This window comes from Gymnoscopelus braueri, assembly GCF_963280865.1.
Source record: "Gymnoscopelus braueri genome assembly, chromosome: 22".
NCBI classification, from domain to species: Eukaryota; Metazoa; Chordata; class Actinopteri; order Myctophiformes; family Myctophidae; genus Gymnoscopelus; species Gymnoscopelus braueri.
This window is the reverse complement of record NC_137624.1, coordinates 1,592,994-1,619,696: the sequence shown is the minus strand read 5'-3', so window position 1 is coordinate 1,619,696 and position 26,703 is coordinate 1,592,994. Positions and strand designations below refer to the sequence as shown.

The following is a 26,703-nucleotide window of genomic DNA, read 5'->3' as shown; positions in this document are numbered from 1 at the left end:
AGTGTTCTATATTGGAGGGTTGGGGATCCTTAAAGATTTTAATTATTCTGGTTTCTTAACGATCCCCTCTTGACGGTCCCATTTGGATTGCCATGATTGCAAATTTTAAGTTGACAATTGTCATACAAACAATCGCGATTAACGATTTAATTGTGTTCATGGCATTGAACAGTGGAACATATGAATCGAAATTGTACAGGCTTTTAGGTTAGTAATCAAAAATTGCACAGGGCAGATATGACAAATAACCCTAAATATCCAAAGAAATGACTGACATTGCCTATTTAATAATTGTATACTTTCAAAGAAATATTAAATAGCTTACTACAAGCTAACAACGTGTCACGAAGTGACACGTTGTGAGCTTGTAGATCAGCTATTTCTGGAAAATGTTTGAAAATGTATGAATGAAATGATTATGACGATTATGCAAAATTCCTTAACGGTTCCCTTCAACGTTTCCTATATATTCCTATATACAGTGCAGTATATAATATATACGTGTGCCTCGCTGGTTATCAAAGTGGGCTAAAGGGACCCTCTGGGTTACTTGGGGGGGTAAATGGACTCTTACACGTTTGTAACTCTGAGAGTGTACAAATGGAACCAAATGGACCCGTTCCATTTGTACACAATGATGGGGTCCTTGAAATTAACCCATTAAGACCTGGAACGCATCTGTCACTTTAGCTTTCTTTGGCTATTCAAAAATAGCAGATATACAAGCTCATAGCGCGGCACCGAGTGCCGCGCTATGAGCTTGTAGATCTGCTATTTTTGAAAAATCTTGAAACTTTTTTTTTAGATTCTTTAAAAAAAAAAAAAATTCTAAAGGATTTAGAAAACATTTTTAAGAGTCGCCTCAGGTCTTAATGGGTTAAAAGGTTTGAGAACCACTGGTATTGTAATTGTGTAGCAGAATGTGAAGTCCACATACCAGCACTGACAGTGTGATAAAAAAAAAAGAAGGTTCCAGAAGCTGTTCCAAATGTGATGGAACCCGGTTCTGGTTCCTCAATGTTGGAGGTTCCGGATCCTAACCCTATAATACAGTACTTTTTTTTTCTTGCCCTGTAACTGCATCTTAACTGCTGTGCTGCTTTTGGCTTTTTTCTCTTTAATCTATTAGGACCGGGAAAGCATAGATTGTGTCATTTTTATAGATTTCTTTGGCTATAAAATTTTTTGCAGATCTGCTATTTTTTTTAAAATCTTGAAATATTTTGGCAGATCTTTGAATATGTATGTATGTATATATATATATATATATATATATATATATATATATATATATATATATATAATAACTCAAATCTTTGCTTCTAGGGGGGTCCCTGGAACAAAATATTTTCGGATGGGGGTCCGCGGCCAAATGCACATCATTTTGGGGGTCCTTGACATGAAAAGGTTTGAGTACCACTGATATATAGCATTAGCAACATACCTTTTTTCCAAAAAGAACTGTTAGGATTTAGAAGACATTTGTAGAACGCCCATGAAGCAAAGATTTGAACAAATGTTCGCTTAAAAAAAAATATATATATATATATTCAAAGATTTGCAAAAATGTTCACGATTTTTCAAAAATAGCAGATCTACAAGGTCATAGCGCGGCTATGAGCTTTTTTTGAATAGCCAAAGAAATCTAAAAATGACAGATGCTTTCCCGGTTTTAATGGGTTAATTAAAAGATATTTTGAATGCATCAGTAAAAGACAAAAGAAAAGCATTACTACCTCATGTCAGCTGATTATTTCCTGTCACATTACAGTAAACAACAGGCCCTATCAGGACATGGCTGAAAATAGACATTCACAAGAATGCACCCATCTTTATACTTCTGTACACAGCCAACAGCTAGAGTCTACTGCAGTGGTTCTCAAAGTGGGGTCCAGGGACCCCCAGGGGTCCTTGAGGTGGTCCCAGGGGGTCCCCAGTAGTTAATATAGCATCACAATTAGTTTAACCACTTCATCCATTTATTTTTTTTAAAGTTCAAAATTAGCAGATCTACAAGCTTGCTGCGAGCTTGTAGATCGGCTATTTTTTTTTATATACAAAAATGTTTGGAACATTTTGAATTTTGTTTACATAAATCTTCTCCTCTGGGGGTCCCTGGCACAAAAACCTTTTCAGATGGGGGTCCACGGCCAAATACATATCAATTTGGGGGTCCTTGACAAGAAAAAGTTTGAGAACCACTGGTCTACTGGGTTGTGTACACAACATTTTGCTTATAGTCAGCAGTGGGCCACTGCTTTTTACCAACCAGTGTCACAAGATGTGACACAGAGAGCCATGTTAACCCATTAAAGGGATAGTTCACCCCAAAATGACTTTTTTTCTATGGATTAGTCACCCCATGGAGACTTGAATTCATGGATGTTTTTTAGTTTTTGTCGCATTCCTAAGCCAATCATTAATGATTTGATGACCGGCAGCGGTTCCGGTAGGAGACACAAAGAGTCTCCTTTGTGTGTCCTACCGGAACCGCTGCCTACCGGTCCGCTGGTCATCAAAATATTGGCTTAGGAATGCAACAAAACCAAAAAATATCCATGAATTCAAGTCTCCATGGGGTGACTAATCGATAGGATAAAAAAAAGATTATTTGGTTTAAGACATGAGGCCGATTCTACAAATTGCCCAGACGTGGTGGTGACATGAACACATTATTACTCAAACGAGACGCTCTCTGGATTTACACTTTAGAGACATTGGCCCCTAAGGGTCTAAATGAGGACTTCGACTTGCAGCCTAACCTGTAGTGTGCCTGTCCGTGTGCTGGGTCAGCCTTTCTATATTTCCATTTATTTTTGTTGTTATAAAGTTGTTATATTTAGTTTTTTAGTCCTGTTTATATCAAAAATGGTCTAAGATACAACCTAGGGGTCCCTCTTCATCTGCACTGAGAACAAAACATGCGTATACTTTTGATAATAGATGTTGATCTCAAAAAAGTGTTTTGGGCGTGGGTCCATGTATGTTTCACTGATGCATTCGTCTTTATCTTTTTCCACCATTTTTTTTTGAGTAGCAGAGGCACCTCGAAATAGTATAAGTCAACTCCTTGACAGTTTTTTTCTTCTTGTTCACTTGACTTTTATGATGGTGTGAGCCTGATGTCCTGTCATGTGTGCTAGTTGCTAGTTGCTGCATATTTGATACCTGATGATTGATGGTGTTATGGGTGCCAGCTGGGTCACCGGTCAGCTGACTCAGTACAATATTATGTGTAGGTGCTTGTGTGTGTACTTCGGTGTCTGATGAAGAGCCGGTAGGCTTGAAACGTCACATCCAATGGTGTAAAAAAGGAACCAAAATAAATGTTTAAGCTTTGGAGCATGAACCAGTGTGCAGATTTTTTTTCTAACAAATTGTGAATATAGCAGATTTACAAGCTCACAACATGCCGCGATGAAAGGCATTCTGAGCTTGTAGATTGGCTATTTTCACTATGTGAGTGCGACACTTGTACAATTAAGCATAAAATAGGGACTAGTGGTTAATTGATTTAGTCGATTATAAATGAAACACATAAATCATCACAATTCTTTTGTGCCGATTTGTTAAGTGACTTTGACCATGGCCTGAACCGCCGATACAAGGCAGGATGGATCATTTCATGTGAGCCTGACAGCAGTGTCACATGGTGTGGTGTTCTGCTGCTGTAGCCCATCTGCCTCAAGGTTTGACCTGCTGTCCTTTCAAAGATGGTCTTGCACTAGGATACTTTAAGTGCAATTACACACATACACATCACAGCATGCAACGTCATTTGCACATACATATGAAAGGACCGCAATGGAAGTAAGCTAGGGGTGTGCCGATACACTAATTTCACCAAACGATACGATACGATATTTGGCTCACAAAAAAAAAAGTCGTCAAAATCGTCCTTGGCAGTGAATGAGTTAACACATTCATTGCCAGGTATTTCTTCTTTTTTTTTTTATATCCCACGATTTTGTAACCCCCATTTTTACACCCAGTGCAAATTGTCTATGTAATCCTGGGCACTACACTCCCTCTGCCAACCTAGGGAGGCCAGGGCCGAGCTCATCCGCCAGGGGGAGGCAGTATAGTGACCAGGATTACTGCATGTTTTTATGAGGGTACCTACCCTAGGGGACACAGGGAGAACATGCAAACTCCACACAGAAAGGCCCTTTCGCCAACCCCACCTAGGGTATGGGCACTGATGACGCGGAGGAGAGAACACGCCCCCAGCGCCCACAGCGTCCCCTGCAGGAATCTTCTAGCTGTGAGGCGACAGCGCTACCGACTGCGCCACTGTGCCACCTTTGCCAGGCATTTCTTAAGGTAAAAACCGCTGGCAGTGGCGGATGAATTCATTAAGAAATTGCCAGGTATTTCTTAATGAATTCATCCCCCACTGCCAGCGGTTTTACCTTATTTTGAGTCTTTTTGACGATCCACAGAATTTCTTTCAACCCGGATGTAAACAAACAATGTCTCGGTGGAAAATATATGAAACATTTTCAACATAAACGATTATGACGATTATGCAAAATAGTTGTAATAATTGTGACAGGCCTACATGTGATGTGATGCACAGCGGCTGCCTTGGGAGAGATTATATCCTAACAGGACAACCATCCAGTAAAGACCGAAGCGCCAGCTGTCACTGTGTGACTCAAACATACGATTGCATCAACTATTGAAGACAGATCAGGGCATGGAGCTCCATTTGTCCCCCCTCCCCCAGGCTCTCAGGCCAACACGGAAGCCAACCAAACATGGAAATATGTCACAAACACAAGTCACAATGTTAGGGAGGCTATCGTGAATAATTGACATGGCAGTGCTGTCAACACGCTGGCTGCTTGCTCTGCTGTAGCGGTGGCCCTACAACTGTATGTCCAAAAGTGAAAACTGCTTTTTTGAAAAAACATATGTTGCAATAATTAGTGGTTCTCAAACTTTTTTCATGTCAAGGACCCCCAAAATGATATGTATTTGGCCAAAATATGTTGTAGAAGCAAAGATTTGAGTTCAAATTGTTCGCTTAAAAATATATATATATATTCAAAGATTTGCACAAATGTTCACGATTTTTCAAAAATAGCAGATCTACAAGCTCATAGCGCGGCACTCGGTGCCGTGCTATGAGCTTGTATATCTGCTATTTTTGAAAAGCCAAAGTATGAAATAATGGTTAAAGTGGTTACACAGATGCGTTTCCGGTCTTAGTGGGTTAACAACTACCACACACAATAGTTTCATACGCGACAGTGTGGGCCATATGGTAGCCAAAATGTTTTAATAAACCAGATTTTTTGAGAAATGTGGAATAACTTTGATTGAGGTCCCTGGCACATAATCGGTTCAGATGGGGGTCCGTGGCTAAATAAATATCAATTTGGGGGTCCTTGTCATAAAAGTGTTTGAGAATCATTGTTATAAATATATCATATATCATAATAGTACCGGTATATGTAGTGGATGAAGAATTTAATGAACGTGTTTTGTGAGGTCACAGTGGCCTTGACCTTTGACCTGTGTCTCAGGTGCTTACATTAAATCCTCATTTCCTACACTTGCATCCTTTCCTTGCACTGCCCCTCCCACTGAGGGAACATGTAGGAAATGAGAAGAGGAGAGAGGAGAGGAGGAAAATGTGCAACAACAACACACAGGTGATAGGCCCCCCTCGCTTGTAGGGGCGTTATACTGTCAGCTAGAGGGGCGGGGTCATCACGCGTCATGCTGTTTCAACTTGGAACGACTTCCTGGTAGGAAGCACTTGGGTTTCCTACGTCCTACATCCTCGTTGATGCTTCCTAATCCTATGTCCTTCGAGCAGGCATAGGGTGCATCCACACATGAGATGCAAGTTGACGCTCGGAAGTCCCATCCACTCCCATGTTATAGGAAAAAACGGAAAGACCGCCCCGATGCACGTCTGAAGCGCATATCCGGGTTCCGCTTTTCATTGAGTAACGGCCAGAAATGGCCGGAGCCGGAACAAGGGCTTGCGAACCTAGCGTCAATTTGCATCTCATGTATGGATGCACCCTTAGGGTGCATCCACACATAAGGTACAAGTCATCGGAAGTCCCATCCACTCCCATGTTATAGGAAAAAACGGAAAGACTGTCCCGATGCGCCTCTGAGTCTGAAGAGCATATCCAGGTTCCGCTTTTCATTGAGTAACGGCCAGAAATGGCCGGAACCGGAACAAGGGCTTGCGACAACTAGCGTCAACTTGTATCTCATGTGTGGATGCACACATAAGAGACTTAACACAAGGAGCAAAATGGCAGACCGAATTCTACTTCCTGTAGGAGGTAGGAGGTAGGATGTAGGACATACATGGGCAAACGGCCCCCACCTTTACCTAATGCGGCCCGCAGGTAATATATCGGAATACTGATATATTATTGATTTCAGCTGTTACAATGGCAAAACATGCAAACATGACCCGCTTTAATTACTTCAGTCTATATCTAGTAACTTAATGACTAGTATTAAAATTCTATTGTCTTTTTTATTTCCAATGTATTTGTATTTAAGTTCATAAAGTTAACATAAGTATAACTAAATGCATTTGAAATTAAATTAAAATTTTGCTTTTCAGGATTCTAATACAAAAACAGCAAAAAAAAAGTCAGGATTCCAATTCAAAAATAGCAAGAATAGCAGATCTACAAGCTCAAAGCGCGTCGCACTGCGACGTGTTTTGAGCTTGTAGATCGGCTATTTTTGCAACTTTTGTGTGACATAGAATTGCAAAGAAAATACGGAGATAAGAAGAGGTGTCTGCCCGACAGTAGGCTATATGCAATATGGCCCTCTGGAGTGAGTGTGGAAATATGGTGGCCCCTCTCCATCATCAAAGTTGCCCACCCCTGATGTAGGAGATAGGACAAATCAGATAAGGACCTGAGACGTAGCTTAAGAGTGAATGTCTGTCAAATGTCATGAAACGACCTCAAGGTGGTCCATTGATGGAGTTCACAAGGCTGGGACATACGGACTGACAGACGTACTTACGTATAAACAGAAAACCCCAAAACATAAACAATGCCTGAGGCTACATCTGTCCACCGGCACAGACATACAAATCACCACAATTGTCTAAAAGTCGATCTATAGCCTAAGAGGAATCGCTTGCCACTTGTGACAGCATGCAGCTAAGATGATGCTCTCAAAATAATAGCTATTGGAGATTTATATAGCATATATATAATAGAATATATATTTATATAGTGTTGGTAGGTAAGCTACAAACAAGAACAACAGTAGTTTTAGCACTCTCAACGCACCAAGTCAAACACTACACTACACCATGTACACAGTCAGTCAGTGTATAGATAGTTAACCATGGTAGTTAACATTGGCACTAGTCAGTTAACACTGGTATATTAACTCAGTTAACACCAGTAATGCAGCAGCTTACTACTAGTCAGCTAACTTTGGCATTAGTGGAATGCCAAAGTCACTACCAGTGCATTTAACTGTTAAAGGGAAAGAAGACCACTTTGGTAGAGCAGGGTTTCTCAAAGTGGGTGCCGTGGCACCCTAGGGTGCCGTGACGCAAGTCCAGGGGTGCCGCAGAATACAGGATAGAGAATACAGAATACTATAATATTTGGAATTCATCAATATCATTTCAGTTCAACCACTTAAACCCTCTATAGTCTATACTTAGTAAGAGGGACCACCAAACCTCCTTGCCAAAAATAGCAGATCTACAAGCTCACAACACGTCACATTGTGACGCGTTGTGAGCTTGTAGATCTGCTATTTTTGGTGAATGTTCCCCCCAAAATAGGGATGCTGTGGTTAAATGTCAAGTATGAAGTTCTTTTCAATTTGTCGTAATGGAAACTACTTTTCTCTCAAGTTCTCCTCGTGACACATACTGAAAGATTTTACGTACTATAATATGACAAATATACGGTTCTATAAAGTAACAATGTAATTCAGGGGTGCCTTGGATGAAAAAGTTATTTACAGGGGTGACCTGAGACAAAAAAGTTTGAGAACCACTGTGGTAGAGGTTTGGGTTGTGTAGTTAAGTTGCCATGGTGTAACTCCAATTTAAGGTGGACAAGAAATCAAAAATAATTGCTCCATTGATTAGAAATTGATACTTGTAATAGATCCTACGGTAAAGCAGCTCTCAAAGTCACTTGTTTAGCCCGTAAACGAACACAAACAAAGTTGATTCAGACAATATAGAACATCATCAATCCCAGTACTGTTTACTTTTTAATAAAAATGTCAACTTCCTGCTGATTTTACCATTTGAAGATCCGGATCTGCAGATCCAGTCAGGGTTTTCTTCTTAATAAATATAGCAAAATCAACAGGAAGTTAACATTATTATATTTTTTTTAAAAACTACTGAGTTCGGTGATGTTCTATATTATATTGTCTGAATCAGCTTTGTTTGCTTTTGTTCATGTGCTAAAAGAGTGACTTTGAGAGCTGTTTTACCGTACAATGTAAGTCAATGAGGAGCATATTTTGAAGGATCAATTTCTAATCAATGGAGCAATTATTTTAGATGTCTTGTCCACCTTTGGAGTTACATCATGGCAAGGTAACTACACAACCCAAACCTCTACCAAAGTGGTCTTGCCCTTTAACTAGTTGGTTAACAATGGTAAGGCAGCAGCTATAGTCAGTTAACACTGGAACTACTAGTCAGATGACTCTGGTACTGACGTCCCAGTGTCAGTTAACTCAGTGGTTCTCAACCTGTGGGTTGGGACCCCCAGGGGGGTCGCCACATGATTTTGGAGGGGTCCCCAGATGACAGTGAAGTGACAATTCAATGACTTTTAAGACCTTTTAAAACCAAAGAAAAAGACCATTACTGCATCAAAAGTTATCAACAAACTACTATAAAAACGGGTAAAAAAATTACCACATTGTCAAATAATATAAGAGGCAAAACATTTTTAAAATAGCCGATCTACAAGCGCACAACGCTTCGCAACAGGAGGCATATTTGTGAACTTGTAGATCTGCCATTTTCAAAATGTTTATCTGTGGAACCAAGTCAAACTAAATGTAATGCCTACAATTCCAAGTGGTCAGGATGGGGGGGTCCCCAGTTCAAATATGATTATTTGTGTGGGGTCCCCAGTTCAAATATGATTATTTGTGTGGGGTCCCCAGTTCAAATATGATTATGTTTGTGGGGTCCCCAGTTCAAATATGATTATTTTTGTGGGGTCCAATATGATTATTAGATAGATAGATAGATAGATAGATAGATAGATAGATAGATAGATAGATAGATAGATAGATAGATAGATAGATAGATAGATAGATAGATAGATAGATAGATAGATAGATAGATAGATAGATAGATAGATAGATGATATGTGAACATGGGTATTTGCAGCAGCAGCAGCTAACAGTACAGTACAGTAGAGCCACCTGACACTGGCTGCTAGCAGCCATCAGTAAACAGAGTAACGCAGTAACAGTGTAACTAAAGTACCTGGAAAGGGTTGCTGACGTCCGCCGGGTCCGCGAACGGGTTGCTGTCGAAGTCTGACATGATGGAGAAAAACCCACTAGACTGTGTTTATGTGTGTCCTTCAGTCATACACTGATATGTATTTACGTCCAGAGGTTGTGTTTAAACCATAAACTAGTGTAAATGTCTGACTAGAACAGAATATATCCGTGTTGTCTCTGTGACGACATGCGTTATAAATGAGTGACACCGAGAGACCCTACGTCACGTCCTGTGTGACCAGTGTTGCCCGATTATGTGAGAGAAGCAAGCAACCAGGTCTAGGAAAACAAGCCCAAAAGAAGCGACTATGGGCCACATGAGCACTCTAAACATCTACATCAGCTATTTGAAAAATCTGATATATAAGCTCGCAACGCGTGTTGTGAGCTTGTAGATCTGCTATTTTCAAATAAAATATTGGTGGGGGGGGGGGGGGGGTTATAATTAGCAGATCTGGCAACACTGCCTGTGTGACAACTGTCTTCTTCTTTTGATTGTCCCGAGCAGGCGTGGTGAGCGCTTTGCTGTTACCTGTCGGTAGGTGGTGTGCTGTGTAGTGTACAATTCAAGTTCAAGTGTTATTATTTTGGGGGGTCACGGCCTGAAAAGTTTGTGAACCCTTGCTGTACAGGAAAATAGTGTTTAAACCAGGGGTCTTCAACAGGGGGTCCGGGACCCCTAGGGAGTCCTCAGAGTTACTACAGGGGGTCCCCCAAATCTTTGCGTGATATGATTATTTGTTTTTACATTAACCACTTGAACCCTAGTATCCCTTTTCTGAGGAGAACTTTAGCCAAAAATAGCAGATCTAGCTCACAACGCCTCGCAGCGAGGCGTTGTGAGCTATTGTAGATCTGCTATTTTTGGCTAATAGTTATATGTGTAGAGGGGGAAAAGAGCAGCAAAAGTTTTTCTGAAACTCAATTTTGTACAATATAGAGGGGGTCCCTGCTTCATCTCTCTCTCAGCTAGGGGGTCCTTGGCCTGAAAACGTTGAAGACCCCTGGTTTACTCATTTTGCTGCTGACCCCCTGGAACTCTCTCAAGGACCCCTGGGCTTCCCCAGACCCACTTTTAGAACCCTTCTTCTACAGTATATTAAAAACCTAAATAGTGTGGTATTAAAGTGGAGGAATTGAAATAGCTCCTGGTATCTGGGGGTAGGGCTTTTGCTGATACAAAATCAGCACAGGAAGACCTTATTTTACATGTATGTAAAATGTTTACATAAAACAAAACAGAAAATACACACCTACATGCACCGATATAAGCGGGTTAGCCTATATGAGGTCAAATCTAGTAGGTTTTCGTGAAAGCAATTTTGTGCAAGACAAACTGAAAATAAGAGCGACAGTGGTGTAAAGTAGTACATTTAAGTAGGCTACAAGTACTGTAGCCTACTTAAGTACAATTTTGAGGGGGGGTTTTGTATTACCAGTTTTCAGTACTTTTACTTCTACTCCACTACATCTCAGAGGCAAATATTATACTTTTACTCCACTTCTATTATTTGAAAACTTTAGTTGCTAGTTACTTTATAGATTTTGATTATTATTACAAAACATACATGAATCACCTCAGCCCCATATACATTTTGGCCATTTGAAAATAGCCGATCTACAAGCTTTTGCATCGAGACAATGTGTCGCAATGCAACATATTGTGAGCTTGTAGATCTGATATTTTCAAGATTTTTTTTTTAAACTTGTGAAATGGGACATTCTGCAATGCATTATGAGTTATTTTCCTTTTGGTACTATAAGTACATTTTGATGCCAATACTTTTACTCAAGTAAATTTAGAATTCCGAACTTTTACTTGTAACAGAGTATTTCTACATTGCAGTATTGATGCTTTTGCTTAAGTAAGAAATTTGAGTTGTTCTCATGTCTTACTAAATAAAGTACATCAATCAATCAATCAAGTAAGTTCCTTTTCCACCAGTGATAATGTTACCAGTGATGAAAACGCATTGAAGGCTGTGAAACAGATGCTCAACTGAAAAATTCGAGAAAGAGCCTAGAGTGACACCTTGTGACCAAAAACTGAACTACACAGGAATGGATAGAGGTTGAGTATGAGCAGGAGAGAAAGAAAAAACACAAGATAGAAACAGATCAAACTAGAAAAAGTGCTCCTCGGAGCACAGGTCTCCGCCAGGTCAGGTAGGTTATTGTGGCCACCTGGTGGCGCTATAATAGGCCAATGTGAAAAGGGTGCCATTTCTTCCTCGGGCTAGTGGGAATGTGCGTGCATTCATGATTTGAGGCATTTTGTTGCAAAAATGTGTTTTGGTAAATTAGACCTGCTGGTGGTGCTATAACATGCCAATGTGAAAAGGGTGCCGTTTCTTCCTCGGCCTAGTGGGAATGTGCGTGCACGTTTTCACGGAAATCGCACGTTGTGTTCATGATTTGAGACATTTTGTTCAAAACGGACCAATCCTGCAAACTTTGGAAGCCAACCTTAGCCAATCAGGATGGAATATTAAATATCGGACAGATCCGTCTTGATCACATGACTATAGAGATACTGTGTACCGATTTGCGTGATGTTTGGATAAAATCTGTAGGAGTAAATGGGTTTTGCACAAATCGGCCTCCTGGTGGCGCTATAACAAGCTGATTCAGAGGTTCTGAATTGGCATCCAGGGAGTGTGTGTGCACAGTTTCGCAGCGACCGGGCCAACGGTGCCGGAGATTAGCTGCTAACACACGGACAGGACAGGACACACGGACGGACACATGGACGGACGGACAGGGGGTAAAACATACTCTCTCGCCATGCCTTTCGGCCTGGCGGAGACAATAATCAAAAGATGATTATTTAGAACATTAGTATCAAATGCATGTTTACATAAACATGCCGAGGTTAGATTTAAAGGTAGGCCTAGTTGACTAGACTCTATAGCAGACGCAAAAAGTAAAAAAAAAAAACATTTTCAGAAATTAAAAAGACATTTCAAACATTTTTCAAGAGAATTTCATGAATTAAAAAAATAAATCAAAGAAATGCCATGAATCTGCAATTTTCACCACTTCTTATATATTTTTTTAATTCATGGCATTTCTTTGATTTTTTTTTAATTCTTCTATTTTCGAGAGCTTGTAGATCTGCTATTTTCTAGTTTGGTTCCCCATTGGAGACATCAATTCTATTTTGGGTCTCGACCTAAAAAGATTGGGAAACCCTGCACTAGACCATGGGTCTTCAAGAGGGTGTTCTGGACAACTAGGGGGTCCTCAGAGTTACTACAGCGGGGGCCACCAAATCTTTGTGTGATAGGAGTTTTTTTTTTACATGAAACACTTGAATCCTATATAATATCCCTAATAGATACTAGGGGGACCATTCACCAAACATTCACCAAAGACATTTTTGGTGTAGAAATAATACTGGAAAAAAGAGCAGACCAAGTACAGAGCCACGGGTCAAGTGTAATGAGTATTGAGGGGTCCCTGCTTCATCTCTCTCTCTCAGCTAAGGGGTCCTTGGCCTGAAAATTTTTGAAGACCCGTGCATCAATAGTCACAGGTATGTGACGTAGGGAATAGGAATTTACACATCCTGTCTAAAGCCCTGTTAAAGTCAGCTAATTTCTATTGTGCACTGAAGTATTATTATGAAAGCATATGAAAATAATTGTTTACAATATATATATATGTAACCCACTAAAATGTTGTAGATGAGTCCAATTAGTTTTTGTATTATGTTTGTTTATTTCACATTAACAGATATGTTATGCATGCATTGAATACATTTCAAATCAACAGATATATTGTATGCATGCATTGAATACATTTTAAATCTGTTATTTAGACAGATGCCAGGTTCATTTGTTTACCATGTCATCCTATAATGTTCTATAGTTGCAATGCACAGATTAATAATTGTTGATATTATATTGTTTAGATTAGACTGATGTTAGTTAGATGTTAGTTCTTAGTTTTCCTATGTGATCCTAGATTACTGAGGCGTTGCACTGTCTCTATACATTCTAGTCTTACATTTATGAACACTCAGAGTAAATTCCTTGCCTCACACCAGGTTACATTCGAATACATTGAAGAAATTTCACATCGACAGAAATATTGTATGCATACACTGAAGACATTTCACTTCGACAGATATAATCTATGCATAGGCCTACATTGAAGACATTTCCTTCGTTGCATTGAGGAGAACATTTGGGCTGATGTTTTAATATTAAGACCTGGGGAACGCATCTGTGTCACTTTAAGATTTCTTTGGCTATTCAAAAATAGCAGATCTACAAGTTCATAGCGCGGCACTCTGTGCCGTGCTATGAGCTTGTATATCTGCATTTTTTTAATTATTATTATTAGTATTATTTTATTTTTTTACTGTTTGGATTTAGAAAACATTTTAAAGAATTGCCTCAGGTCTTAATGGGTTAATATCCATGTTTCTTATACCACTGAGCTCTGGCCACCACGTCGCTGGAATAGTCCATGCCTGTGGTAAGGCTATCCACGAAGGCATAGGAGTGGTCCGAGTCAAAGTCTCCTGTATAGGGGTCCTTCACTGCAGTCCAGCCGGAGTTGTGGGCAGACCCTTTTACATGTTTTCTGACTTCTCCATCTCCCTTGTTGTACGCTGCCAGCCCTCCTATAAAAACACATTCATAATCCTTTACAGTGCCATATGAGAACAGTTATGAGTGAAAGTGATCTCTCTCTCTCTCTCTCTCTCTCTCTCTCTCTCTCTCTCTCTCTCTCTCTCTCTCTCTCTCTATATATATATATATCCAAGGAAACCGGTCAGATGACTAATGATATCCAATGAAATCCGACAGGAAGTGGAAAACACACAGCCAAGAAACAGGTGGATAGAGTGTTTGTTCAGTAACCAGGGTCTCTCCAGCTCTTAAAAAAAACTTCAGGTGGGTTGCCAATTTCACTGCACCTTTTGCAAAAAAAAAAAAAACAGAAAGTGAGTCTTTGGTCATTCATGAAAATGTAGTTAAAAACAAACCTTTGAGCTGCCGTTCCTTGTTCCATTTGGGAAATTTCTCATGGATCTTTTCAATGAAGTGGATCAAGATGTCAGTGCCTTGCTCAAGGTGCTCCTCACTGTCCCATGCACCTTTTACTTCGCGATTACCTCCTAGTTTGTCAACCTACAGAAATACAGTTACATACAAATTTAATGTAAAGAAATTTAAGAAGACATGACCAAACATGAATATGGTAATAGAATAGAATAGGGTAGATAAAGTATAGATACTCCTGGTCAAATTTGTACTCGAGTACTTAAAAAAGTATTTAAAAGTACATTTTACTTTTTTTATTTCAATGTATTGCTGTATTAAAATTGAGAATTTTTTCACAAAACAATCAAAGATTTCCACAAATAAAATCAATTGTAGCTAAATTAGCTGATCTACAAGATCACAACGGGTCACATTGAGACTTGTGAGCTTGTAGATCTGTTATTTTGCCTTCCTAGAATTGTAGTGGAGTCATTAGTACAATATTTGTCTTGGAGTGAGTGTCCTGACGAGGATCTGATTGATCAAAACGTTGACGACGCAATAAAAATACAGCAGAGCTTTTTCAGCATCACCAGTGTGCAGACACTATTTTCTTTTGTGATACTTTTGTGATACTTGTCTTGCACCCGCGGGCCACAGATGTGCGTGCACTACCGTCCTCATATTTCACACATGTTTGGGGTTAATTTTTTTATTTGAAGGTAGGGTAAGTGATTTACTTTGGTTAAAATAAGTGTTAAATAGCTCTATATTCTGATAGTACTCATTGCTATAGTGTTTGTTCAGTAAAAGGAGTCTCCCATGTCTCTCCAGCTCTTTAATAAACAGAAAATGCATTTTCAGTGCTCTCTCCTGATTGGCTTAAATGTTGTCACCTACCTGAAAATGTACTATATGCTGTATGGAGAGACCCCTGTGACCAAACAAACGCTCTGTAGCAATGATTACTATCAGAATATAGTACTTTAACCTTTTTAACAAAAGAAAATAAATGACCCAATAATATCACTTACCCTACCTTAAAAAGTGAAAAAATGCGGCCCACGTATTAGAGGGGCGATATCAGTCACCAGAACCAAGGACAAGGTTTTTTGATGAATCCACATGGTTAAAATAGAGTGGACCTTTGGACCACTATTATTAGGGTTGGGATCACATTTGGAACCGTTTCCGGAACCGGTACACTGTCAGAGCTGGTATGTGGACTTCACGTCTGCTACACAATTACCAGTGGTGTAAAGTAACTAAGTACATTTACTCAAGTGCTGTACTGAAGTACAGATTTGAGGTAGGCTACTTTAAGTGCAAATATTGCACTTTTACTCCACAACACTTATTTGAAAACTTCAGTTACTAGTTACTTTGCATTTATACATGATTACATTATAAAACATGCATTAACCACTTTAGCCCTATGTTATACATAGGCTCCGATCTACAAGTTCTTGTAGCTTGTAGATCTGCTATTTTCAAACATTTTAGTACTTTTACTTTTGGTACTTTAAGTACATTTTGATACCAATACTTTTGTACTTTTACTCAAGTACATTTTGAATTCCAGACTTTTACTGAACAGATTACTTCTACATTGCAGTATTGATATTTTTTACTTAAAGGGATATTTCACTTTCAAAAAAACTTTTGGTCATTTTATCGTCTACTCAGGCTTTTGTGAGCCCCCCAGACCGTTTTTAAGTTGCTTGATTCAGTATTTAGATATTTGATAATCATTTTATCAGACACGCCCCCTTCCTATACAAACCCATTATAACTTCAAACTAAAATTTTAACCTGTTAGATTCATCAAAAACACCCGTCCTTGGTTCTGCTGACTCACCCTGCCCTCCTAATACGCGAGGGGGCCGTGTTTTTTCGATTACTTTTTTCATTTATTTTATTAATTTTTTTTAATGTATTTAATTTTTTTCATTTTCCAAAAAGAATATTTAAAATAAATGAAAAAAGTTATCGAAAAAACACGGCCCCCTCACGTATTAGGAGGGCAGGATGAGTCACCAGAACCAAGGACGGGTGTTTTTGACGAATCTAACATGTTAAAAATGGAGTTTGAAGTTATAATGGGTTTGTATAGGAAGGGGGCGTGTCTGATAAAATGAATATCTAAATACTGAATCAAGCAACTTAAAAACGGTCTGGGGGGCTCACAAAAGCCTGAGTAGACGATAGAATGACCAAAAGTTTTTTTTAAAGTGAAATATCCCTTTAAGTCAAACGTTTGAGTACTTTTTCCACCACTGACAATTACAATAGTTACAAGTTACAAGTTCTCAAACTGTTTCATTTCAAGGGTCCATTTGGTTCCATTTGTACCCTCGGAATGGTTATAATCCTAAAGGATCCCAACACTACTACTAATCACCTGCATCAGTCCAAAGCCATTATAGTTGTCTCCCCAGCCTCCAGTATGTCTGATTGTTTGCCCACCACTGGACTCTCTGGAGATGATGCCAGCGATGACAGCTGGATCAACACGTTTCCGTCGTCCCACTCTGACGATGATGGACTTGTAGTCGTTCATAGCATCCAGATCATCCGCAGCCATTTTTCTTGAATAAGCGACACCTTTGAGAGGGATTGAAAAGCACATGTACTCAAATACAGTAGTTCTTAAAGGAGCATTTCACCAATTTTAAGCCTTATCTTCATAAAATTGGTCCTCAGTAATGCTCCGTATAAGTACAATATTTCTATTTGAAAAGTAGCAGAAAAATGTACTTAAGTACAGTACAATGTCCGTTATTGTCCAACAAACGTACCATCGAATTCATACCCGTCCTCTAATCCAGCTGTTATGTATGATGCTCCACCAGTTCCAACCTTGTTGACGTCTCCATGTCTCCAGGCTAGTGTAGGGAGTGGGTGGTCGAGAGAGAGAGAGAGAGAGAGAGAGAGAGAGAGAGAGAGAGAGAGAGAGAGAAAGAGAGAGAGAGAGAGAGAGAGAGAGAGAGAGAGAGAGAGAGAGAGAGAGAGAGAGAGAGAGAGAGAGGGCAACATTTGGTAGTCTTCCTCGTGCCCAGTTTTCCCGGTGCTCACTCTTCCCGGTGCCGACTCTTCTCCACCCCAAAGTGCCCACTCTTCCGGGTGCCCACATATCCCTAGTGCCCACTCTTCTTAGTGCCCAGATGTCCCTAGTGCGCACTCTTCTCCACCTCACAGTGCCCACACTTCCAGGTGCCCACCTTTCCTTAGTGCCCAAAATGTTTTGGTGCCCACCCTTCCTGTTACTGTCAAGAATACAACATGTGTCTTCGAAATGGAGTGGAGTGAAAAACATAAATTTTCAACAAAAACAATACCAAATATAGCTGCAAGCAGCGATAATACGGGGCCAGTGAATGAGAGAGAGAGAGAGAGAGAGAGAGAGAGAGAGAGACATGGAAACTGGAGAGAGAGCGAGAGAGCGAGAGAGAGAGAGAGAGAGAGAGAGAGAGAGAGAGAGACATGGAAACTGGAGAGAGAGAGAGAGAGACAGACAGACATGGAAACTGGAGAGAGAGAGAGAGAGAGAGAGAGAGAGAGAGAGAGAGAGAGAGAGAGAGAGAGAGAGAGAGAGAGAGAGAGAGAGAGAGAGAGAGAGACAGACATGGAAACGGAATAGATTGAAGACAGAGAGAGAGAGACATGGAAACGGAATAGATTGAAGAGAGAGAGACATGGAAACGGAATAGATTGAAGAGATAGAGAGAGAGAGACATGGAAACGGAATAGATTGAAGAGAGAGAGAGAGAGAGAGAGAGAGAGAGAGAGAGAGAGAGAGACGGAATAGAGAGAGAGACATGGAAACGGAATAGTTTGAAGAGAGAGAGAGAGATGGAAACAGAATGGATTGATTGGACATCTCAACCTATTGCCATTAATAGGAATTGAACTCTTAACCTTCGGACTGACAGGCTGCAACACTACCTATAGTGCTAAAGCTTTGACCAGGTTGATGTTGTCTGTTGAAGATCATAAACTCTTGCCTTCTGTCATGAACCAAGCCCTTTTTTCACTAACACTAAGATCACTCGTTCACAAGCCATTACCCAATGGAGAAATTGTACGTCTCCTCAGGAACACTTTGCTATCTGAAAAGTTTTGAGATTGTAGATCGGCTATTTTCAGAATGAAGTATGTCATACATTGAAAAAACATTTCAGGTTATCTTTAACATAACAATTACACATGAATTAATTGACACAATCATGTTGTGTGCAATGCAATTTTAATGAAGTCTCCATGAAGCAAGGCTTGAACAAGCGACCTTTTAGTTGTGAGGCACACGTTTAAGCAAGAAGCCATTGGACCAACAGACAAGAACATGTGAAAAAGGAGGTCACAGAGATATTACAGTTTCACGCCAATAGCTGAAAAATCCTGGGTTTAAGTGTTTTTCAAACTGCTCAAAATTGCGGACAATCTAAGGGCGGAGCTTACTGGTCAAAGCAATAGATGTGTTCCTCATGAGTCAAGGCACAAGTGTAAGCAAGTTTCACGACTTTCGGCCAAACGAGGCGTGACTTTTGCCTGTTTAAAGTTTGCATGTTCAAAAAATTGCTATAGCGCCCCCCTCAGGCCAATTGGAGTAAGATTGGTTTCAGTGATATTTGGAATGACCCTCAACATTTCTGCAAAGTTTCAAAGAAATGTGAGTCTGCATGTATGTGTTAGGGGCAGATGAATAATTTTCATAAAACTGCAATGGTTAAAATCTATATACTCCTGGGATTTTTTAGTAATCTGCACGAAACTCTTTACACATGAACTTTGGACCTCTGCCGACATAACGATGGGAGCGGATTTTTTCTAAGTGAAAAAATGCAGAAGTTAGGAGCCAATGACTGTTTTTCATATAATTCAAAATGGTGGGAGATCTAAAGGTCAGAGGTCAAAAGTCAGAGGGTGAGAGTTGTTCAGCATGAGGAGACGCATATATTCAAGTTTCATGGCTCTAGGTCAAACAGGGCATGAGTTGTACCTGTTCAAAGTTGCCATTTTCAATTGAGTGCTATAGCGCCACCTTTGGACGAAAGATTGTGAGAATTATTTATTGATAGTTTTTCATGACCATCTACCATATGGCCGAGTTTCGTAAAAAGCGACAGCACGGTTCAGCCAGAACTGCGAAAAGTGGCAGAAATGACAGAATAAAGCAAATAATAAAACAGGTCCAGAGCTCTGGCCCCGTAATAACTCAAGTAAAGTACAGATGCACAAAGAATGTGCTTAAGTACAGTACTCAAGTAAATGTACTTTGTTACCGTCCACCACTGTCAACAGTGCAGTCAGTGCTCGAGCCACATGGTTTTATCAACAGCGGGAAGGCGTCGGTGATGTTAGTTAATGAGTATCTACTGTACAAACATCATCCTAGCAACCAACTGTTTGTAATGATGCAAAATGGGAAACAACTGAGATGCCTTATAAAGCTGAGGGCTCGAGGCTGAACAAAAGCTTCTTCCCAGTAGCTGTCAGAGCACTAAATGAAGACATGGTAAAAATAAAATAAAAAGAGTAATAGTGGAGGTGTTAGGACCCAAAAATAGGCCGTTGACTTCAAGTCATGATACAAAGGTCCCCTTTGGTATGGAAGTACCTTAGGGCCATAGGAAAACATTTATCCAAAGAGACGAGTTAGATCACCCTTCATTTCTGAAATATACACGTTTTTAAAAATGGCCGCCACCATTTACAGCAATACAGCAGAACCAATATCTTTGCTTCTGTTAAAGCTATAATAATAATATTGGTGTCAAAGTGTACATTTTTGGGGTCAAGTAATCCAATTCAATAGGTTTCCAGGCAAAAAACCCAATCATTTTCTTATTGCCATTGAAGACAGGGGTAAAATATGCACATTTTATTAGAAAATTACGTTTTAACGTTTTAGGGTAACTTTCCATTTATTTCCCCTCTAAAACTTTAATTTAGTTTTCCCTTTGGCATGGAAGTACCTTAGGGAAATAGGAAATAAATTATCCAAAGACACAAACTAGATAAGACGTCATTTCTAAAGTATGTGCGTTTAAAAAAATGGCCGCCGCCATTTACACCAATACAGCATAGCCCATATCTTTGCTTCTGTTAGAGCTATAATGATAATATTGGTGTCAAAGTGTACATTTCTGGGGCCAAGGAATACAATTAAATAGGTTCCAAGACTAAAAAACCCAATAGTTTTCTCATTACCCTCACAATGGGGGTAAAATATGCACATTTCATCAACAAAATAAGTGACAACAAGGTGACATTAACATTTTCCCCCTATAAAAAAACTTTAAAGGATCTACACCATGAATTAAAAAAAAAATAATGATATTTAATATCATATGGTGTATGTCCCTCAAACCTTTTTCAAAAGGTTTGAGCCTAAATCATCACTCAGATATACTCATCCCAAGTCAATTGTCTCTGGCTTATACAGCACTTTCAGCTGCAATACCAAAACGTCCTTTTGGGCAGGGGGGGGCTACTGAGCAATTATTTCTGGCCATCATCAATGCAATGGCAAGGCAAGTGATGTCACTTGCATTGCCATTCTGAAATGGCCTGTTCAGACACGCCCATTCTGAAAATCTCTGAAATGAGAATGAATGACTGAATGTTAAAAAAAAATATTTTTTGGGGTACAAGAGACACTGGGGAGCCCAAAAAATACCCCCCCCCCCCAAAAAAAAAATTAAATTCATGGTGTGGCCCCTTTAAGAAGTTATGCACATGCCATATGCTCTATGTGTGTCTGTCCAATCTAGGAACCCAGTCAAAAAAAGGAAAAATCAGCACCCTCTGCTATTTTCTTCCTTTGAATTCTTCCGGTCTACGTGTCTTTGTTTACATTCCTAACATTCCTAACTATACACGTTGTATCAGGAGCTCCCGACAGATTCAGCTGCGGAGCTCTGAATCTGTCTTGAGAGATTAGTGTCTGTCTGACTGTAAGTGTATATGTCTGACTGCTATCACCTGAGAATTACACCTGTTGCTGCCACAAAACATAAATTCTGCACCAGGGACTGCGACAATTTGATTAAATCAGAGGTGACAGAATCTGAGACAATTTGAGGTTTGTATTACTGTCTCATTGAATACAGAACATTTTTTATGTTAACTGTGCCATTAATGATCAAAAAGTGGACAGAGCAAGAAGAAGACATGAAGAGTCTGTGAGCCCAGTAAAAACACAGTGCATGAATAGTGGTGGCAAGTTCACTGCACAGGCTATACTCTCATGCTCATCATCATCCTCATGTGAACAAACCACACCGTGTTTCTTCTGTGGTGAAGTTGGCAACAGAAAGGAACTAAGGACGGCTTCCACCCTGGGATTGGATCGAAAAGTGAAATAATGTGCTCAGGTGCTGGGTGACAAGTGTCTGTTAGCTAAACAAGCTGCTGGTGACATGGTAGCTATGGAAGCAGTGCATCATCGTGCATGCCTGACTAGGCTCTATAGAAAAGCAGAAACCGCCGTTGTGACACGACAGAAAATAAGGCAACACAGGTCATCAGAGCATATGTCCTCAATGAATTGTTTGAGTCAATCAATTATTATTAATTGTAACACCACGCGCCTTCGTGAGGATATTGACATCAGATCTGTGCGACTAGATCGTGGCTGGTCCCTGTTATGTTGTTTGATGATGACCTGAAAGCTGTTGTTGGCATGAAAAGCAACACATCTACTGATGTCTCCATCATCTTCAGAGCAGCTAAAATCCTCCGGGAAGAATATCTTCTGATGAAACAATAATTTACAGGTTCCTTCACAGCCTCCTGATTCAATCCCTCCCCTGCTGCGATTGTTCCTAAAGATGCTTCTGAGGATAAGGTATTGAACAGCCAGCCCCTGAACCAGAGAAGTGCCAGGTTGCTACATCAATTGGGCAGCAAATCATTTACAACTCTGTGAAATGCAGATCCAAGAAATGTCCGTAGTGTTAGTTGTCACATAAGAGAAAGGGAACCACAGATTCACTGTATCTGGCAATGAATCTGCACCTGCATACTGGCAGTAAACACCAGGTGGATACCATGCATAAGCGAGGTATGTGTGTATCATGTGATCGCTTGAAAACATTGAGTACAGTGATCAATCAGTGGGAGCAGATTGGTGTGGTGGTCCCACCTCAGGCAGTTAAGGGTGTCTTCACCAATGGTGGTTTTGACAACATTGACCACAACCCATCATCAACAACAACAACAGCAAAATCAGCCCTCCACGGGACATGCATTAGCATTCAGCAGCACTTCCCGTCAGATGACCAACAAACAGACAATCTCACTAACATCCTAGTTCCAGCTAGGATGGGGAAGAAGCATGTACAATCCTTGCCAGCTTTCTACACAACAATGGATCTGGATGTTTCACTCCAAACTGAAGTTCCTGCCCTTAATACAAACAGTCATCCTCAGCTAGCCTCTTGTCCTCTCAGCAACATACTTGAAGAAGGCTCCCAGTGGTTGGAGAGAGTCAGACACCTTGTGGGGAAAGACAACCTTGAGGATGAAGAATGGACCTCATGGGCTGCATATTATGCAAGCATTGCAGAGCCTTGTTCAGCCCCCCCATCCAGATCATACATACTGCCACTGTTCATAGAGTCTCCTACCAGTCCCACTATGGCTTGACATGCAATGAATGTCCTCCTTCAAGCAATCAACTACCTAAATCCAGGTCAGACACCAGTCATGTTAGCTGATCAACCCCATTCACACTTTCCAAAAAACGTCAGTGGAAGTTCCCCTAGACAGAGCTTGGTGAGGACTCCTTCCTAGTTACATTGGGGGCAATGCATATGGAGAAGATGCTCTGGAGTGTGTCTGGAGACTGGCTGGATGAATGGCAGTGGGTGGACAGCTCTCACCAATAGTGGTATTTCAACTAGTGGCAAAGCTCAGTCTTTCATTGGTGTTGACCACATCTGCAGAACCTGGTACATGCATCAGGTGGCTGTAGCTGCTCTGTACTTGTGATGAAGGCTTATGAGCGATATTTGGAAAAGGCAACAGCTGTAAATGATGAGTCGAGCCCCCTCTTCCTTTTGCCCTTTGATGAATGGCTTCAATTTCAATTATTTCAAGGGACTTGTCAGAACTGGTTATTTGCAAGTGCAAGACTCAAATTACCACAACAACCCCATTGTCATGGTAGCAAGAAAATTATTTGTTTTGTTTTGCCTTGTTTTGCCTTGAAACCTAATTAATTGGATTCCTTGACCCTAAAAATACTCTTTGACACAATTTTTACCATTATAGCTTTAACAGAAGTAAATATGGGTTCTGCTGTATTACTTCAAATGGTGGCGGCCATTTTTGAAAACACATATATTTCAGAAATGAAGTGATCTTATTTGTCTCTTTGGATCATTTCTTTCTTAGTGCCCTAAGGTACTTCCATACCAAAGGGAAAAGTAAATCAAAGTTTTAGAGGAGGGGGGGGGGGTAAGTTACCCTGTTAAAACTTATTCTTCAAATGAAATTTACACATTTTACCCGCCGCTGTCATGGCAATTAGTAAAGCATATAAGCATGGGTATTTTGCATTGAAACCTATTTAATTGAATTCCTCAACCCCAAAAATGTACAATTTGACACCAATATTATTACTATAGCTCTAACAGAAGCAAAGATATGGGGTCTGGTGTAATAGTGGTTAATTGTCGGCGGCCATTTTAAAAAAACGCCTGTAAAAAAAAAAGAAGGGTGATCTAACTCGTCTCTTTGGATAATTATTTTCCTATGGCCCTAAGGTACTTCCATACCAAAGGGGACCTTTGTATCATGACTTGAAGTCAAATGTTGCTTAGCACCTCCACTATAAGAAATGACTATCTTTCTATGTAAATGCCTATATGCTCAACTCCTTGCAAATTCGACTGTGATATTGCTGCTATTGATTAGATATGCATAATGCTGTTAACCTACACAATTAGATATATGTGTGTCACCGGCACACTTCTGGAATGGCCGCATACTGATAAGCTACCTCTCTAAGACAATATCTTAGCATAATAATGTGTTGAGAAGTGGATTGCAATTTAGAGTCAAATTCTGAAGCTTTGCCTACCAGATGTAAGGTTTCTTTTTCAGGAGCATCTATTGGTAGTACATGCATTTCAAATAAAAATCAAGAAGTCTCACCCATTTCTGTTTTTCGCCTGATGAAAAAAAAAAAAGCTGAAGCCAACCTGCAATGATAGAGCGACTAGAAGTTGTAGAACAGACTGTTCCACAGCAGTGTCCAGCTTTTAAATGGACTTGGTAAGTTTCACTTTGAGTCACTTCTCAAAGTGAAAGTGGGTTAGGGCAGGGGGTGGGAATCACTGTCAACAGAAGCCAGGCAAGGAGGCCTACTGCAGTGTCTATGGCAAGACTAGCCTGGTAAACCCTCCCTCCGGAAATCTAATTTCCATTTGATTGAAATCAAATGGAAATGAGATTTACGGAGGGATGACTCATTTCTGGGAAATTAGTCATCAGGTGCTCAGAGAGAGAGAGAGAGAGAGAGAGAGAGAGAGAGAGTTGAGCACAGTCCATAATGCTCTTTTGTATTAAGTGTAACCTTTTGATTGCTGTGTTTCAATATGGAGACCCTTATATTGTTTGAAGTTCCCATTCATAATCATAGCCGTTGTTTGACAGTAAACATATAATAATAATAATTAAAAAAAAAAAATATATATATATATATATATATATATATACAATTATACTTAAAAAAAACTTTTAAAAAAAAACAAAAAAAAACTGTAAAACACAGTCTTCTTCAGGGCATGACAATAAATATAATAAAAAATAGCGAAAAAAAGGGAATATTTAAAATGGGGAAGCAGTGTATGTCCACTCATTTCAAGGGGATTAAATAACTGCCACTTGTAATTTGTTGACAGTTCCTTTTTCATAATTATAACATAATAATAACATACAACGTTACATACGTTACAAGCGCACGTGATTGATTGATTGATGTACTTTATTTAGTAAGACATGAGAATAACAGTACATGGAAGTACAAATTCACAATACAAGGTCTACTAAACTGGAAGACTCATTAAGCACTGAGCTTGTTTAAGATGAGATCCCCATGCACACAAATCATGATGACATATAAGTAGTCTGGGAGGCTTCGGCTCAAAGCCTGGACAGCAGGGGCGCGGCCACTGATTTCTGATTCAAATCAACAGCCAATGAAGAAAAGGGGGCGGGATCCACATGCAGTGGGTCTTACATGTAAATAGGAGCGACGGGAAGCAATTTCCCCTTGAGAAATTGCGGCCGCCATTGTTGTGTACTGCTGTTTGCCTCTCGTCGGACTTTTTAGACGAGTAGACCGGTAAGAGGCGTGTCCGCTCAGATTCTGAGCGCAACGCACGTCCGGCCCACAGATAGCAGGGCTTTGGCCCAGAAGTTCCTTCGCCGCTCCCGTTTGTATGCGAGGCGAAAAACTTCTGGGAACTCAGATTAACATATAAGAGACAGACAGATATACACACTACTATACAGAATGTCGTACAATCAGCTTACAGGTTACTGGTATGAAGAGTGAAAAAAATATATACAAAAGAAGAAAATGAAAAAGGGGCGGGGGGGGGTAGGGGGGGTAGGTTAAGACTTAGACAGGGGCCATTTTCGAATTGCAGCCTCCTGAAGGTGTATCTTTAGGGCAGTTTTGAAAGTGAGTAGGGTTTTACGAGCTCCTTTACTCCTTTTGGTAGGGCATTCCACATTTTTGATGAATAGCATGAGAACGAGTTCATTCCCTTAGTTGAGCCAAATCTGGGTTGAACATGATTTGTGGAGCTGCCTCTGGTGTTATGATCGTGGACTTCATTAACATTTTGGAAGTATTTTGACAAATACAGGGGGATCCCAATGTTGTGGTGTATCTTGAAGACCAGGCCCATAGCAAGTTGCTGTACTCTGTCCTCAACCCTAAGCCATCCAATCCTAGCAAAATGAGCAGGGGTTAGATGGGTTTTGTGATTGAGGCCAAGAAGTAGCCTTACAAGTGTGTTTTGGGATGTTTGGAGCCTTGTTTTTAAGGCCTTGGAGGTGTTGTGATACCATGAAGTGCATGCATAATCATAATAACCTTGTATGAGGGCCCCTGCCAGAATTTTCAGAGTATTCTTACTGACTAGACGATCAATCCTCCACAAATAGCATGTTTTTTGGTTGACCTTTTTGA

At 40.1% G+C, this 26,703-nt stretch overlaps 2 protein-coding genes across 2 annotated transcripts in view; both read right to left on the bottom strand.

The window, feature by feature from the left end:
• Nucleotides 1-9,691, bottom strand: part of LOC308077894 (secretory carrier-associated membrane protein 1-like) — a 31,434-nt gene extending 21,743 nt beyond the window's left edge. The window contains exon 1 of the mRNA XM_080418872.1: nucleotides 9,482-9,691. Coding sequence (XP_080274998.1) covers nucleotides 9,482-9,541 — 60 coding nt within the window. The 5' untranslated portion in view covers nucleotides 9,542-9,691. The remainder of the gene's footprint in view (nucleotides 1-9,481) is intronic.
• A 3,552-nt stretch (nucleotides 9,692-13,243) lies between these two features.
• Nucleotides 13,244-24,793, bottom strand: LOC308078491 (lysozyme g-like). Its single transcript, XM_080419675.1, has 5 exons — nucleotides 24,657-24,793; nucleotides 17,294-17,380; nucleotides 16,897-17,099; nucleotides 14,498-14,642; nucleotides 13,244-14,131 (listed from the first exon to the last, which is right to left on the bottom strand). The coding sequence occupies exons 1-5, from the start codon at nucleotides 24,658-24,660 to the stop codon at nucleotides 13,917-13,919; spliced, it is 654 nt and encodes a 217-aa protein (XP_080275801.1). The 5' UTR covers nucleotides 24,661-24,793; the 3' UTR covers nucleotides 13,244-13,916.
• Between the last annotated feature and the right edge of the window lie 1,910 nt (nucleotides 24,794-26,703).